The following is an 18,445-nucleotide window of genomic DNA, read 5'->3' as shown; positions in this document are numbered from 1 at the left end:
GTAGTTTCCCATTCAGACACCTAGCATTAAGGAGCAAAATCTTCAGTTTGTCTTGACTGGATTTTGTTACACAGGAAACATAATTGTTATTTGTCTTACATTTGTAAGACAAACCTGTGGATCATATTAATACTCACAAATGACATATGATTATTTACAAAATTCCAGATACCTGGGCTGGCAGCCTCACAGTGAGTACTACATCTAGCACCTGTGAGCCCCTTCTGGGAGTGCAGACCATCTGTTCCAGAGCATTTTGTTGACAAAGTCCAGGAACCTCTGGGCAAGCATGTTTGTGGTTGGCAACAGGCTTCTAATGAGTACCTCCAAGTATGTGGGTTTACGTGTTGTCACCTTATTTTGTGTCAGAGGTGAAGCATGTGTGCTGACAACTTTTTTGATGTCCAGTTTGTTGTTACGTGAGAGAATTTACTCCTATTTCATAGTGTAATTGCATCTTACTGCATAGGGTTCTATTTGTAATGCATTTAGTTTATTAATTATGCAAGCACAGAGATGATGTAAAATGCTTTGGTGATACATACACTCGGCTTATCTTGGTCTGGCTATCAACAGATCATATTAGTTTCTCATATAAGTTAGCCAAGTTCAGACAATACCTACCTTTTATAAAACCAAACTGCTGCTAATCTAGCCTGATGGGATTTTTAATGTCAGTGTTACAAAAAAAAGAATGTTATAATGTGCTACATGGCCTTATATATAAACTGAGCCTGTACTCTGTCTCAGGCTAAACTGCTTATGCAGAATCTGTGAAACAGTCGGTTATTTGTCTGGTCTCATGGAAGTAGTTTTCTTGGTTTGGGAGAGCACTTTCTGTACAAGTTCTTTAGTGATTATGGAGGTGGGGATTGAAGGCTATGGAGATCATAAGACTTTGTCAATATCCTAGCAAATCTGCCCAATGTCCACCAGATCAGTAGGTTTTGTCATTCAGGGTGAGCACTGTGTATTGTTGTATGCGGTTTCTTAGTTTTCTAACATGAAAGAAGAGTTTGTGATTATTCTTGGCTTCAGATGTCAACCTGAGTTCTTGGACTGCCGTAGCAGCTCTAATATCCTCTTAAAACATTTCAGTCACATTCCTAATATCGTCCTTGACTTGGGGATTTGTAGCTCTACTGTATACTGATGTTTTTTTTCTTTTATTATAGTCTTTATTCATGTCAGTGAACTGCCAGGATGGTTTGCTTTTAAATTTCTCATTATATTTGATTTGAATGGGACTCTGGATTCTATATATTTGTGGGTATAAAACTCATGGGTAAATACATCTGCTGAGAAAATGTTTGGGGTGCTGTACAAGAATTTTGAGACTTCATAATAGAATCTGAGAAGATTTCACCATAGAATTTGAGAACATTTCTGTGCTTGAAGTCTCTCAATTATGATACATTGATTTCAGGGACCATAGCTTGAGGGAAAAGATTACTATCTAAGGGCCTGACTAATCAGAGAGGGAGTTACTAGGACAGTTGTGCACAATAACACTACATTTAGAAGTAGAGTGTTAGGAATATTTTTCCTCTAGTTGGGCTACCAGGAATCTGACTGCTGAATTTTTATGTATTATATATTTTATTTTTTTATTATTTATCTGTATTTGACAGTTGTTGACCGGGTTAGTCCAGCTGAGCCAGAAGCCCATTTTCAGTGGAGACCTGAGGAGAAAAGCTCCGATTACATATCCTTATAACAAATACAACAAAGCATGAAAATCTAAAAAAATACATAGAGAAATGATAAACTGAAAGAAACAATATAGATTGGCCTATATACAACAGATTTTGAGTTTACAATTAACAGGGAGTAGGCATCACTGACTGAGTACAGCATCAATTAACCTCTAGGAAAAACCTCTGTAAACTGTGTGCAGTAAAAAATTATGATTAAGTCTCAGTAAACAGAGGACAGTGTAGGAGGATGTAGCCTAGGTGAAAGTACATTTGGAGATTTAGTACTAGTATAGTGTAGTAGTATAAACCTCAAGTTACATTGTATGTAAATACAGTGTAGATACAGGAGAAGAATAGGATGTGAATATCACTGAGTAGGGGCAATATATCTGAGAGGAAGAGTAAGGGAAGACAGAAGAACTGTACAGGCAGTTGGGTAGACAGATGAGAAGACATAAGGCTGGAAAGGGGTGGAGGCTTTAGATAGGTTCCTGACATGGACAAGTCCATGAATTAAGAAGGAGTAGTTTCAGTTGATTTTTGAATTGATTACTGTTAGAGGTATTTCTAATGTAAGGGGGAAGTTTATTCCAGGCTAAGGAGACATTGTGGTTATATAGGGATTTACCTATGTTTTTCTTAGGCATGCGAATGGCAAGCGGTTGTTGGTCAAGGCTTCTGAGAGGTCCGGAGGGGGTATAGAATGAGACTAGTGTTGAGAGAGAGAGGCAGGCTGTGGGTTTGTAGAGGATGTATTGAGTGATCTACAGTTGTGCTAAAAGCAGTTGATGGGAGTATTCAGGCCAATGGAGTAGCTTTAAGGAAATACAATGGTGGGATCTATAGGGCTGGTTGATTAGTGGCAAATTTGGCGATTTTATTACAGGTTTGCTCTAGTTGTGTGATTATAGTGGTTTGAAGGTTTGTAAGAATGGGAGCAGCATACAGAAGGCCAGGTAGAAGGAATGCTCTTGATAGGGATACTTTAGTTTCAGGAGTTTTTTGTTGTGATATAATAGTCCTAATTTTTGATGGGTCATCTTTATGGTCTGGTGGATATGGTGGTCAAATTTAAGTTGGTCATCTATAATGGTGCCAATGAGTTTTGTATACGGATCTGCTCTGATGATAGTATTATCTAGAGAGGAGATGGAGAAAGTGGATTTATGGACAGAGACTGCATTGGGAAGGAACAGTAAAAGTTTAGCTTTCTTAGGGTTTAGGATAAGCTGGTTCTCATTTAGCCATTTTTCGCTGGAATTGAAAGTGTTTTGTGTAACGGAAAGGAGCTGAGACAAGTTATCCGAGGAAGTAATGAGTGATGAGTCATCAGCATACTGGATAAGAGTAGAGTTGTTCAATGCAGAATAAAGATTGTTGGTGAAGATATTGAACAGAAAGGGGCCCAGAATGGAGCCCTGTTAAACCCCTGTATTTACAGGTAGGATTGGGGAGCATGAAGTAAGCCATCGGACAGATTGTAGTCTATTTGAGAGGTAGTTGGAGAACCATTGCACTGTGGCAGAAGTGGTTAAGATCAGTTAGTTTTGTAAGAAGTTTAGAGTGGGACACGGTATCGAAAGCTTTGGATAGATCAAGGAAAAAAGATGATACAAGTTGGTATTAGTTCAAAAAACTATCCTATGATAGTGTTGTAGGTAGTCCAGTCAATTGTCGGGTAGTTCAAGTCTGGCAGATTGATGGACTTATTTACAGGGACGTCAACCATGACATTTAGGAACCTGACATGGACTTCTAGGGTCATGGAAAGGGTCCTAAAAAAAAGGTGATAAAGAGATAGCTGATTTTCTTTGTATAGTGCGATTTCAAGTTTGATAAGCTGAATTTGTGGGTCTCTGGCAATATGTCTAGTGGTGATATGGTCTCTGACACATATGCCTACTCCACCACAGTTGTCACTGGGTATAAAGGCATGTTAAGCACTAAACCAGGTATGGAGGGAGTGATTTCTGGGTTTTAGTGATTATTAAAGAAAGACAGAAAGGTCTTCAGAAAGGATAGTTAGTGAGTGGGATAAAATGATAAAAGAGAGCTTAAAACATGGTAGAGATAAGAAAGAAATATGGGAAAAGGGTAAAAGGAATTAGATGATGTGACAAAGGTTAAAGTAAGGACAATCTCAGACTAAGAACATAGCAACTGCAAAATGTTGAAATGAAAATCAGGGAGTATTTTGATAATATGCATGAGTTAGAAAGATTGCTGTTAAGCAGCTATTTACTGAAAATTCCAGAGCACAAAAACTTTTAGTAGAATGACATAGGGTTGTTACCAAACTTAGGCAGTCTACAACAAGAAAAATAACCAGAGAGTAATTTGTATAATGAAAAGGAATGTGGAAACCACAAAAGGGCACAAATGGAAACATTTATGGGTGACTTAATTATGCTAACGTTAGAAGCAAGCGAGACATAACAATTAATAGTTATGATAGGAAAAAACTTTGATGTACAATCAATCAACAGGGAAGTCTCAAGGGCAAATGGTACTCCTGTGGAAGTATAACAAGAAAAAAGGGATAAAGAACTAGAAGGAAGTTTGGAAGTTGTGAAAGAAGAAAGGGGTAAAGATCTGGAAGGTTTTGCTTAACAACATTGGGGGTGGAGTACCAGCATGTTAGAAGAAAGGGTCTATATTACATTGTTGAACTCACAGGAGTTCAAACAATGTAATATCGAACCATGAAGTTCGAAACCCAATAATTACGAAAACACAGAACAACGATTTTTTTCCCCAAGGAAAAAAAATTGCTGTTCCATTACAAAAAAAAAAAAAAAAACACACTTTAATGTGGGGGGCTTCGCCCCCCACACCCCCCCTACTTAAATATACCAACTCCAAGATCACACCACAGTGGAGGAAATAGCAAAGCCCCGAAAACGAGCCACCTATTTTTTCCCTGGGAAAAAAAAAAATAAAAAATAATCGGTGTGCCGTGGCTTCTCTATTTTCGTATTTCGAACATTTGGGTTCGATATTACAACGTTTGGACTCCTGTGAGTTCTACGTAATATAGACCCTAGAAAAAGTGTGATGGCTACATTATTCAGGGAGGGTAAAGACCCTTCAGACCCAACTTCATATAGACCTATTTCAATTTTATGTCAAGATTATAAAGTGCGTATGGCCATACTAAACAACAAGAAAAATGACAAAGGTGTTGCCATAATTGATAGATATATATTAATGTGGCCTTGTGGAGGGGAGGCGAACATCTGACAGCATTAACAGAACAAGAAACCAGAGGGAAAATGCGGTTATTGTTGGTGGATCGACAAAACATTCAATGGTCCACTGGTATTTTAGTAGTAAGGTAATGTCAGCATTTGCATTCCATGACAGAATTATATGGTTAATTAGGATGATACATGAAGGGTCAGAGTCAAGAATTAAGCTGGGAGGGTTCCTCTCCAAACTATTTTTAAACAGAGCAACAATGCAGGGGTGCCCTCTTTCTCTTTTGCTATTTGCCTTGCATTTATAGACATTAGCAAGGAAAATAAATGATTCACAAATTCAAGGATATAACTGGTATGGTGATCAAGAAAAGTTACTTGTATTCAATTTGATATTATATTGCTCTTGATTAATCCTAAAAAGGATATGCTGGTGTTGTGGAACATTTAGAGACAGTTTCAAGTCTTTTCAGAATATACTTATAAAAAAAAAAAAACAAAGGCTACAGCAGTAAACTATGTACACATATATGAATTGGGTCTGCAATACACGTTTATGGAGACATGAAAAAATGAAATATTTAGATACACTTATTAAAAAGAATGATATTATGGCAGCTAAGGAACTGAGAAAAGACTAAACAAAAGATAATACAAAAACTGAGAAACTTGAATCTCTTGATTACAGACATGGAAAGTAAAATAAAAATAAAAGAACATGTTTGTAGTCCTTTAAGTTTTATACAGAAATCAGGCAGCTAAGGAACTGAGAAAACACTAAACAAAAGATAATACAAAAACTGAGAAACTTGAATCTCTTGATTACAGACATGGCAAGTAAAATAAAAATAAAAGAAAATGTTTGTAGTCCTTTAAGTTTTATACAGAAGTCAGACCTATTTTTCACAACAGGACACGTCATGGACCAATAACTAATACAGAGTTGAAGGAAGTTATTTGGAATGAGGAACAAAGCAAAAATTAAATGTGATAGCCGATTCTCCCCACAGAACAAGGTGGTTTGTGATTTCTAATTAGAACAGGTATTTTATAACTATGTAATGATGAAAGGATGTAGCTATTTAAGAAGAAAGGACAGAGCAGGATGTTGCATTAGGTCCTTTAAAGAGACCAACAGCCATGCAAAATGTTATATTCATAAAGTAATAGAAAATATTCTAAGAACTCTCAATACTGGTATGAAGAAATGTGAGTTTACCAATAAGAAAGACTGCAAATAGGAGAATAAAAAGAAAGGAGGATGGGGTAAGAATTTAATAAAAAAATAGCAAAGTAGACAATGTTTTTGGAGCAAAGAACTAGAGAGGGAAAGTTAATGCAGTGGGAAGAGGTTAAGCAGAACTTTGGACTGCACATTAGAGACTGCCTTCCCTACCAAGGACTGATAGAGTATAGGTAGAGAAGGGTTCAATGGATTACTAAATGAAAGACCAGTTCTACTACACTTTTCAGTTGAGTGAAGAACATCAGTTGCCGTTAAAGAGAGACAATTAAGGGGCCTATAATACACTGTATTGGCAATTATAAGAATTGGTCAGAGATTAGAAAAGACTGGGAAGAGAGAATAGAAATGCAATATACAAGTGAACAATGGGAGGACATCTGTACAACTCCTAAATTAAATACCACGCAAACATTAGAAACGTTTTTCTTGGGTAGATAGCAAATGCTGGAGGTGTAGCTGGAAAAAGCGGTAACCAGGAACGTGTTTAAAGGAAATTAAATGGGTCGGTAGATTTTAAAACCTCTCTACAAAGTGCTTTTCAGAAACGTTGAAACAGCAAATGGTTGTAACCAAGGAAATTATTCTTTTGAGCTGGGATATAGAATCTAAATTGCCCACACATAGTAAAACCATACCAAGTTTATTAACTGTCAAAAAAGGAACTACCAGAAATGGAAATCAAAATCTAAACCAACAGTAACTGAAGTGCTGAATATATTAAAGCAGATAAAAGGAAGCAGGAAGTTACAATTGGAATAAGAGGACTTTTTGGGAACAATACATGCAGAATAATGCTCAGAAAGAGGAGTGAAATTTAAGGGAAGGCAGGATGTAATGTTCATGACAATGAAAATTATGTATACTAGAAGTAAATAAAGTTATTTGTATAAATATGTATAATGGTATGTTTTATTCTGTTACTGTATATCTACCCATGTCACTTTTTAAACATGTCATGTTTTAATAAAGTTGTTTAAAGAATAAAAAAATTAAAGACATGCCTTCCTTGAGCTACACTAATCTCCTCAAAGTCCTCTCTCTCTCCTTTTTCCTACAGATTTGACAGGGGTCTAGCCTACAGATTCTTAAAAGATCCAGTACTAGATGATCTAGATCTAGTCATCCAGCACAACCACAAAAAACACTCTAAACATCCACTAAGGGGATCAAAATCTCCACTGAAATATAAAAAGGACCTGCTGGTGAGAAAGATATCTCTCTATGAGAATCCCTCTTTTATGGAATAGGCTTCTCTTGAACGTAAAACAGATTGACCATATGACCTCTTTTGCATGTAAATTGTTCAAATGGATGGGAAATCATAAATACACCCATGCGGCTGGCTCCTCAAGCTCTCACTGAAAGGGGTTGAAGTTAGGTAATAAATACATTTTTAGTCTGCCTCTTAAGTCCTCAGTGAAATAGGATGCAACTATGTATTAAATATTTATGACTGTGGCTAATCACGATTTGGGATCTTGCGGTTATACTGCAAATGTTCCTTACAATCAACAACTTAATATTAACCTATGAACGATAAATAAAATACTTCCAATTTTGCCAACCTGTGTTTTTAACACGTTTCTAATAATGCTTTCTAATCCTCAATTCTGCTATTGTCCCTCCACTAAACAATTTCGTACCAGGGAAGGGTAAGGGTCAACTTCTTCCAATTCCACCTACAGGAAAAATAAATGACTTTAAAGCAACTTTAGCACCCTCCAACCAGACACAGCTCCCAGGCTGAGTCTGTAAAAGGTCCGTGGAGATTAGTGCTCTACCCCAGAAAACAAATACAAATAAATAAATACATACATACATTAACAAAAAATACAGATACAAAACATCATACAAATTTCATTTTACACTTGCTACAAGGCCTCATAACTGGCCTGATGTTTAACTTCAAAGTTACATACACAAGAGAAACTTATTTTCATTGGTATTTCCATGTAAAGTCAAATCTAATGTTTTAAACTTAGAATCAAGCACTCTAAGCCAGGCCTGAAAAGCCTACTAACATATTTGCATTTGTATCCATTAATTTTCATTCCTTCAAAATGTGATGTTTGTCTGTAATGACACTAAGAAAAAATACCAGGCTTGGTGGGTTGTTACACAAAGTGACCGCTCAAGAAGATGCCATTTAGTAAACTGAATTTCTTAACTACAGATCAATGCAAAATACATCTGAAGAGTAAATACATCCATAAAATTATGTTGCTTAGATTCTAGACACAATGATAAAATAAGCATGAAAATAATACCACACAATTTAACCTTCTTATGACTCAGATTCTGCTAACTGTTCAAGAAGCCAACAACATTTTCCTCACTTTGACTGCAGCCAGCTTAATACAATTTAAAAAGGAAAGATCATTTTCTAGTAATTCAGACAGGAGTACAACATTTAGGGTGATCAAGTGACAAGAAAACTTTGGTCTGCTGAACTGCCATACAGCTATCTGACCATTTAAAGATGAAGCTCAGGGCAAGATCAGGAAAAGACACATCCTGCCACAACCACCTACATGTAAACCATTCTATGCAGATTCTACAATTTCAAGACACATTACTTACATTTACATACTAACTTGTGTAATCCTTTAACACTTCATAAAAACAATTAAAATATCACACTGCAGACTACAGTATGTGAAAGACACGGTCACAAGTCTCCAGAATGTCTTGGGGAAACTTGACTATCAAAAGCATGACATTCATGCCACAGTGAGTAAAAAGCTCCATTAACAGAAAACTAAAACACAACTGCACTCACTTTTTCTTTTGTTTTCCAACAAAAGAAAATCACTAGCAACAACTAGCAACTTTCAAAAAATACTTCTGTTAGTACTTTGGTGGCACACATCAAACCTGAGCCTGAAAGAAAGAAAGACCTGATTATCTGGGAAAAAAAAGCAAATACCATCCTCATCAGCAAAATCCTACTCATATCTGGGATTAGCTCCCACTAGAAAAGGAACATCAAACTAGGATGCCTGACTAAATTATACAAAGATCCACCTCAACAGCTGGAGCTACAAGATTTCATTATACAGTATCACAATTAAACACCAGTTTTGCACAAATCAGGGAAAAAATAAGTACATGGATTTAAAACCAAGAAAATGTTTTTCTAACACAAGTAAACAAATTCACTCACTTCTGGTTACCAAGTGGGAGAATGTTTAGGCGGATCATTTTCAGATACAATCCACATTACAACACAATTAGCTGTAAAACAATTACAAACAATACAAAAAACTCCAAATTAGAAAATGAGATCCGACAAAGTAAGGCTGAACATAATAAAAAAAAGTTCCTAAGTAAATGTCATTAGCAGATGAAGTAGATGACACTAATAAATGTCAGCCTGAGACAGTAAGACATAGTGTCCAAGCTACAAAAGCAAAACAGATTGATTTAGCAATCTTTTCTAGATGCTGCCTTAATGAAAAAGAACACATGCCGCAGTGTTCTGGACTCTGTAGTTGAATCAGAACAAGCAGAGCTTACAAATAAAAATAATATGAATTTGTTGAGCTCTTCAGTTTTGGACAAGTCTCAAAGCAATTTACAGGATTTATGTACAGAGACATAAATTACTGCAGTACATCTCCAGGCCAATAATGAAATGCATCACAGGATGGTAGTGTGAGGGGGTACGGCTCTGAAGTACTTGTCATGGAAATGCTATACATACGACTTGGTATTAAACACCATTATCTGAATATAGACACACAGTGCTTCAGATGTACATAACCACAATCAACACAAATTACTTACTTTACTATGCTTTACTCTATTTCATCAAACCAACACCAATCAAAAAGAAAGCACCCCATTATCTGCAAACATAATTAGACATATTTGTAAAGGATAAACAGTGCAGGACAACATCAGCTATCAAAACGTAAAAATAATATCATACGGGTCTTTTCTCCACAACCCCAGATAGTCACATCAACATTTGATCATTCCACTGTATCACAGTTCCCTGCAGAAAACTTACCTTTTGGTCCTTGCTGACCCATTACATTAGCCAAAAAGTCCATGCAGCTCATAGCAACATCCACCATCTGTAGACTATCAGCTGCAGAGATGATTCTGCTGAAGTTGTGCTTCCCAGGTGGCAGTTTTCCTGAGTAAACCATTTCCAGCAAAAGCATAAATTCATCTGGGCTAACAACAGAGGAGTTAATTGAGACAGTATCAGTATCCTGAAGCAATGACTTGAACAGCGAGCTGGAGGCAGCCAAAACTAGCTTGTGTGCTCTGAACTGACCAGTACCAATAAGAATGGTGCAATCACAGAACTGGTGTTCCTTCTGCAAACTGTGCAGCTGCCGCAGAAGCTGCTTGCTGTGATTCGGAAGCTCCATAGTATGAGCGCTGATGGAGCAGCTCCACACTTTTTTTTGGTGTAAAAATTTGTTTTACCTATGGAAAAAAAAAAAAAAGATGCATTCAACTTACAGCAACTATAAATAACTTTAATCACAAAAAAAAAAAAATCAAAGAAAACAGTAATGACGTTGCGGCTTAAAAGTTACAGGCAATTATTAGAATTAATGAGCTAATTGTTAAGAGACTGGTTAATAATCACTCTGTACATAAAATAAAAGAGTCAGTCAACCGCTGTCCAAACAGAATCTTTGTGACCCTAAATCAACACAGCCAGCAGTGTGACACTATTTTCTCACAATCAACAATCCAGCTAAATGACCCACTTCCTTAAGAAATCCTTAATCATGTAGAAACACATTTAGTATATTACCAAATACAGGGATGTACAAGATCAAACAGTCAAAACATACATACATAGAAGAGCTTAAAAAGACAAAGTAAATTAGAAGAACTGCACCAACTGAAATGCACCCCAAAGACTTTCTGGTATCAACTTTCTTCCCTGATCTAACTCTTTGAAAAGAAAAATGCAAGAGCAGATCATGAGCATTTTTGACTCATCCTCTTCTGCAGTTATTACCAAGTGATCTACTGCCCTGAAATGAACCCATCCAGTTCAGGATTACTAACACGCCAAACAAATCCTTCTGTAATTAATTTAATCTAATTTGAAATATAATGGCTACTAATTTCCTGCAATCTCCTCTGATCTCATTTCCAAGTTTTCCTAATGTTTTAACTTACATGGATCTTTACCACTTAAATAACTGCAATGATTTGTATCATCTACTGCCTATGCACTTTTTCATACCTTCCTGTGTTTCATGACCACAAGTCCCAAATCTTTCCATTTAGCTTTGCTTTTAAGAGTTACCGCTACTTCACTCCTAGCAGACTTTTTAATCAAATGTAACTCCTCCATTTTACACTGCCTCACTACTATCATCACCTTCCCGGTACCAGTTTTAACCAGCTATACCTAGATCTGGTCTGTAGTTACTTTTTCTAGCGTTATCTAAACTCATTAGGATTGTTGCTGCTGTTTTGCTCCAATCTTCAAAATCTCTCACACTACAATATACAGCCTGTCCTTTTGATAAATCATATCCAAACCACAGAATCAATTTAACTTCACATTCACCATTTCATAACTGGCTTCTTTCTGATTTACAACACCTATAATTCCTAACTCCTGCCACAACCTTCTCCCAAAGTCTCTTTCATTGGTTCCTTGCATCATTATCAAATACAATATTCATTATAATCTCTCAGTGTTCAACAATGATTATGATCTTTCAAATATTCAAAGATTGATTCCAAACATATATTATGCAAGTCCACAACCTCTGCATGCCTTCAATTAAGGTAAAATCACAGATTTTGTCATCTGATCCTCAATTTCTCCAATCACTCCTCTCATAAACACACATCATTAGCTGTAGTTTGGCATCACATTAGCAGACTTCAATTCTCACACCACAATCTCTACATTTATGATCCCAAACTCATCCCATAATCACTGCTCTACTTTATTACTATAGTCCTTTATGCTTTTCATTAATACCCTAATTTTGACCCCTACTTATGAGCTTTTCTGAAACTTAAAAGTTTTTTCTTATTCCAAAAACATGTAATAAGCACAGATGCAGAAGCATCAGACAGAATTCTGCAATCAATATATACTCTCAAAGATTTCAGATCTGCAATTATTTCCACATTAACAGCTTCAACCATACAAAATTTAAAATGATAGTTCATGAACACAAAACAAGTTAAATGAAAACTACAATTTGCAGAAAAATAATGTTAAGAGTTTCAATAATACTGCTGTCAAACTGATAATGGTAACCCTGCAGTCTAGTCCAAGTTCACACTAATCAATATTCATTTGCATCCAATCAAATCCAATAACTGCACCCTGAGTTCTAAAAGCATCATTTGCACTTTGTGCCCCTAAGCGATACCGTTCACATTCTCAAACACCCCCACCCGTTCACCCCGGGTTACCTGCTCTTCTCTCTTTCTCCCTCATTGACAACTGCAGCGCTTTATTGAGACAGCAGCCGCAGACACGGACACCCGGAAACAATGAAGAAAATCAGAATGCCATACAGCCATCTTGAATCCCGAATCCAAGCAAGCGCGGAGAGACGCAAATGTTGGGAGGGGGCTGTATTCTAATATTAGCATCAGGAGCTGGAACAAAAACACCCTCGTCATGTGACATGGGCACTGCTGGTTGGTCCTTACAGAGTTTGAGTTTTTTTGCTAGCCCTGTGTGGATTCAAGATGGCGGAATTGCGGTGGTGTGAAAAGAAGACTGGTTGTTGAATGGCTGTAGCTTTATTGTTCTCGAAATGTTCATGTCCGCAATTGAAGTATCAATAAAGCGCTTCAGTTGTCAATGAGGGAAATAACAGGTAATCTTCCCTGTTGCCAATAAAGTCGTGCTATGAGCACGTAGGTATATTATAAGTAATTCTAATAGCAAAAGGTTTAAATGTGTTCGTCTGTGCCATAATTAATTATTAGCTTTCGCTGACAGTAACATTTGAGTTATTTGCCCCTTGCAGTACAGATGAGTGAGGTCGATTTAATAAGTGATAATTGAAAACTTGGAAGAGATTTGCACTCAACGGAATCTGTTAACACTAATTGGATAGTTATATGTATGTGGACAATGGACGTTGTGTGTGTACCTGGAGCGCGTTGGTACAGACGCAATTAGTATTTAAATACTTGTTTCTTATATCACACATATTATAAAGGCGTATAAGAGCAGGGGTGCAAAACTCCTCCTCCACTGTTACGTGAACGAGGAGCCATTCACAAGAAGGCAATGTTCCATCACGGGGTGCCCGTGACATCATGGGGATCCCGGAGGTCCCCCAAATCATCAAAACCTAGAGAGAAAAACTAGGCTGCGTAGTAGGTTGCCTGCTCAGCATTGTTGCGACTACTTTGTTAGTGTCTGTTCCTGAAGCTGTCGGGAAATATACGCTTGTTCTGCTGTAGTCTCTGTTGAAAATATTTATGTACATGGTTTCAGACGCAGTATTGATTTTTGATACTGTGCAATGCAATACCATAATGCGTTTTTTATACACGTTTATATTACTTTTTTTGTAGTTGGACAAGGGTTGCAGGTTTGGGTACATGCGCCACTAACACCTCTCAATGTCTGTAAAGCAGATACCTTGCAGGCTTTGTTACACCGTGCTAGGAAACTAAGGATTCAGAACAGGATCCCGTTATTTTTATTTATTTAAAAAATATTGTATAATATGCTCTCAGTCATCATGTGTAACTGCAATACGTAATTCTGGGATTCTTTCGTTAGAATTAAATGTTGTCGACCTCCTTACCCAGCTGATCATAGTGGGCTATTTTAAGATTTTGCAGAGCATATTGTGCCAACAGCTTCTGCATAAGATTAGGTTTGACTTGCAAAGACTAACAGTTATTAAATTTTAGTCAGTTCTTTTACTTAATACCATGTACAGTGTTTTAGGAACGAAATTATACTTTGTCTCAGTAGTTATTGCGCTTACGGCTTATTTGTATTATTTCATATTATATTACTATATTTTAGGTACAAGATAATATTTTCAGCAGCAGTTAGATGGAAGAAAATAATTATTGCTCTAAAGGCAAGATACATCATTTATCATTTTTTTTCCGTATGACATGGCATTCTAAGTAGGGAATTGCCATGTTAAAAGGAAATGTGGCATACCCCTCATCCTCTGAGCATTTAAAAATCTTTAACGCTGGCCTTTAAAAAATCATAGCAGAGAGCGCCAAGGAAGAATACTTTATTTATAATAGACGCTCTGTAGATACTTGATCTTGTGTGGTTAGTGCTGAGAAATCTTAGTATGGGCTTGTTTCAGTTATTAAACAATGGGTGTACACTTGAACACCTACTTTTATAAGGAAAGTCAGTATTTCTTAGAGGAGCAAGGTAAACTTTAGGGTTAAAGTTCACAGAGCTATGCATCAATCATAGCAGTTGAGTGTTATATGTGGCTAATAGTATCTTTATTTACTTATTATTGGGTAACTGGATAAGTGAGCTGCTTCATAGGTGTGTACTAGGCTAATGGCCTTGGAGCAAGCCTAGCCCATAGGAGTACCCTGGCATCGTGCCACCTGATGTTACTTCCCAGTGCCTCTGTCGAGTAGAGCCACTGGAGTGATCCCTGGGGTGAATTTTCTATTTCTCATCCACTCATCAAGATTTCTCTTGGAGGGCCAGTGAAGTGCTCTGTTTGACATGTATGGGAAGTCTATTCCATAGCATAGGCAATCTCTGGGTTATGAACCTGTCCCTCCAGCATGTTCTCTTCATTGTGATAATGTGGTTGAGGTCTCTGGAGCTTGTGGTGTGGAGGGATTGGGACTTCTTTAGATGTAGCATTTCTAACAGAGCTGGGTTAGACATGGCTTTGTAAGTCAAGCAGAGATCGCCTGTAAGTAGGTGATATGAGACAGAGAATAGTTGGAGTTTTTTGAGTCTGTCCATATAGGACAAGTGTTTAAGGCCTAGGATCCTCTTTGTGAGGTACTTTTGCGGCCTCTCCAGTTGTTGCAGGTGTCAAGTGAGGTACATGCCAAATGGGGCATTGTACTCGATGACTGGCCTAATGAGGGGAGAGTAGAGGGAGACAATGACCTCTTTCTTCCTGGATGCAAAACCCTTAGTAATGAGATGTGCCACATAGAAAGACTTTCTGACCACAGTGGCAATGTGGTGGTCAAAAGAGAGAGGCTGCTGTCAACCTGTGTTCCCAGATCACTTATAATACCTTCTGTGTTCAGTGAACTACTATCGATGTGGTAATTTATGGGAACTGGGTTTTTCCCAAAGGGGATAATGACATTTTTTGGCATTGAGCTTAAGGCCATGGTTCTGACACCAGCCGTTGGTCTCAGTGAGGCCTTTCTGTAAGATGTCAACATCACTTGGGGATAATAGCTCCCAGCTTGCAATTGTCTGCGAACTGTGTCAGCCAGAATCCCTTCATGTTGGCCTGGACTTTGGAGAAGTAGATACCAAACAGGAGAGGAACCAGGACCAAACCCTGTGGGACTCCACTCGTGACTGGTCGGCAGTCTGACTTGGAGTCAGCTAATTTCACACTGTGGGTTCTATCTGTAAGCCAGTTTGCTACTCGCCTAGTGATATAGGGGTTGATGCATAGCCTAATGAGTTTTTCTATGATTCCTGAGTGGGGAATGGTATCAAAGGCCTTGGCCAGATCAAGGTAGGCTGTATGAACTATTGCAAGCCATGTCCCAAAAGTACAGAAACAGAAGCAAACAACATGAATATTGAATCACACAATGCCTACAAACCGATGCAAAACCAAATGTTTTTTTAAAGGGTGTTGAAACAAACATGCTTATTGCAGCTGCTTACAATTGTTACAGAGTTGTTAACATTTACAGTATATACATAAATTCCACTTTGAACTTCAGCATTTCAGGAAACGTGCAGGATAACATTTAGGATAACAAGCAGGGAAAGACTGCCATTGAGCATTTCACAGTGACTGCCTTGCTGGAGGTAGTATGCAGTCTGATAACAAATGATGACATTAACCATTGTCCCAAAGCATTTACACAATTTCTTTGTGCAAGTGTTTGAAGAAGGCCTTTTTGAACTCCGTGAGAGTTTCCACTCCCCTTAATTCAAGTGGGAGTGTGTTCCATAATCCCGAGTCTAGTAAGGAGAAGGTATGTTCTCCAGTAGCTGTTTATATGGAGGTCTTCTTCATGTGATAGCTTTCTCTTGGATATTTCTTAGGGAGTAAACCTGGTCTTCAGTGGGTAGTTTCCATCTGAAAGGTATGCAACAGCCACTGTTTAGTATTTTGTAAATAAGCGTACGTAGGAGATAGAGTGACCTTTAGCTGACTGGAAGCCATTTTAGACATTGTAAGAGATTACAGCAGTGATATCTACTATCACCAAGAAGAGCAAATCTGCATATTTTATCTTGTTATCTAAAGTCCTTGGGGAATTTTGTGTTGAGTAAAAGGTAAACAGAAATGACTGCATTCAGTTTAAAGAGAAGAGCATTTTTGTCTATGGAAAATAGAGTAAACGAGAGATTTTACATTAGAGTTTAAGTTGAGGTGGTATTGTGTTAGTTATTTTGTCTATATGATTTGAAAAAGTAAGAACAGGATCAAGTTAATTCACATGTATTTGTATTTAGAAACAAGGGAATTATATAGTTATTGGTGATGCTAATAAGAGGTAGGTGAGACTTTTTGAGGTGTTGTAAATAGCATAAGATTATTTTTGTGTGGTTCATTAGAATGTGATTAGAATTGCCCTTCTTGCATAGACTGGTGTAGTTTGTTCTAAAAATCAGAAGGGCATTTACTAGGTTGTAATAGAAGGATGTCATCTGTATACAGTATAGCATCAAAGGATGGGAGGACATCTGTAAGATCATTAATAAATAATGAAAACAGAATAGGACCCAGAATTGAATCTTGTGGTACATCTGTGTTTAAGGTGCCAAGTGATGATAAGATGTTGTTATTGTGGACTTGTAATGTTTTGTTCTCTAGATAACATTGGAAACATTTGATAGTGTTGTGGCCAGAATTGTTTGTTCAGTTTCATAAGAAGAATAATGTGATTAACGGTTACAATGTATTTTACAGATTTACTTGATTTCTATGGTCATAATTTCAAATGGGTAAAATGTGTACCTAATTAAGCCTGTCAAGGGTGTTTCTTCATAAGATTTATTTATGTTATGAAAAACTGGTATAACAAGATATGGTAGGGTAGATTTTACAACTTATTTTGCATTATTTTTTCTACTGGTTTTGAATCTTTAATTTTTGTTATGGAATATCTAGTTAATGCTGTAATGTTAGAAACATCAGGCACACATTTACTGCTGTCTTTGCTATTTATTTATGAAAGTGCCAGTTGCTGATTGTTAGGCAGTTGAGTCAAGTTGATTTTAAAATGTAGTACTAAAAATGTATAACCACAGGATCTTATTCCAAAAACTGTATGTATTTTGCCTTATGCAAAATCTGAAAAAAAAAACATTGTGAATGACTGATCCTAATCTGTACTGCATAAGAAAACATAAGGAGACCATGTATACTCTTCAGGCACAGCTACTCAAGGTCAAATTACTTTTCTGAACCAACTGATGAGTTAGACTGGTATCCACATATGGAAGTAAAGAACGTGTGTACCAGATGTTCAGTCTCCACAAAGATTGTGATGGTTTTTATAACCTCAGTGGATTTCTCAACTCTGGAATCAGTTGGGATACTTTCCAAACTTCTACCCTTATAATGTCATGCCAGCATCATGCAAAGACTCGTTAAAATCCATAGATACTACATATTCATTTTTTTTTTTTGTAGATGACCTCAGTTTTCAGGATTTTAATGTCCATGGCCATTTTGGTCTCCAGTTTATCATTGTTTTTTTCTGTTTGTGATTGTCTTTTCTTTCTATGTGAAGCTATACTGTAACACTCTGTTTAGTTATTACACTGAGATCTACTTTGGTACTCCCCTTCCCATCATATCTTGAAGATGCACAATCTGATTCAGTGAATGGTTCTTATCTCTCAAGTGTACCTCATTATGAGTAAGGTTCTCATTTTCAGTGTTAAAAGGTCCGTGTTCCTCACAAGGATCTGCCATACATTCATTGTTACGAATTTTGTTTTAACTGATAGCCATGGTAAAAAATAAAAAATCATATTAATTCAGCAAAATAACTGTTTTATAAGTATAAAATAACATAACACATTTTAACCACCCTGTGGCTTTACTTGTTGAAGTTTAATAAGTGTTCCACAATTTGCCCATTTGATCCACAGTATGAGAGGTGGTGTTCCACATTTTGGA

The 18,445-nt window shown here is 37.0% G+C and overlaps 2 protein-coding genes across 2 annotated transcripts in view; one reads left to right on the top strand and one right to left on the bottom strand.

The window, feature by feature from the left end:
* The window catches only part of LOC122792877 (zinc finger and BTB domain-containing protein 40-like), a 1,459,166-nt gene extending 1,446,471 nt beyond the window's left edge, over positions 1 to 12,695 (bottom strand). The window contains exons 1-2 of the mRNA XM_044060435.1: positions 12,555 to 12,695; positions 10,153 to 10,580 (exon numbers count right to left, since the gene is read on the bottom strand). Coding sequence (XP_043916370.1) covers positions 10,153 to 10,522 — 370 coding nt within the window. The 5' untranslated portion in view covers positions 10,523 to 10,580; positions 12,555 to 12,695. The remainder of the gene's footprint in view (positions 1 to 10,152; positions 10,581 to 12,554) is intronic.
* An 84-nt stretch (positions 12,696 to 12,779) lies between these two features.
* ZBTB40 (zinc finger and BTB domain containing 40) overlaps positions 12,780 to 18,445 on the top strand; it is a 919,023-nt gene continuing 913,357 nt past the window's right edge. The window contains exon 1 of the mRNA XM_044060434.1: positions 12,780 to 12,967. The gene's annotated coding sequence lies outside the window, so the exon portion shown is untranslated. The remainder of the gene's footprint in view (positions 12,968 to 18,445) is intronic.

The sequence above is a fragment of the Protopterus annectens genome, chromosome 2.part0 (genome assembly GCF_019279795.1).
Source record: "Protopterus annectens isolate FY-2018-M chromosome 2.part0, PAN1.0, whole genome shotgun sequence".
Classification (NCBI taxonomy): domain Eukaryota; kingdom Metazoa; phylum Chordata; order Ceratodontiformes; family Protopteridae; genus Protopterus; species Protopterus annectens.
Note: the sequence above shows the minus strand (reverse complement) of the source record. Positions and strands in the feature narration are given on the sequence as shown.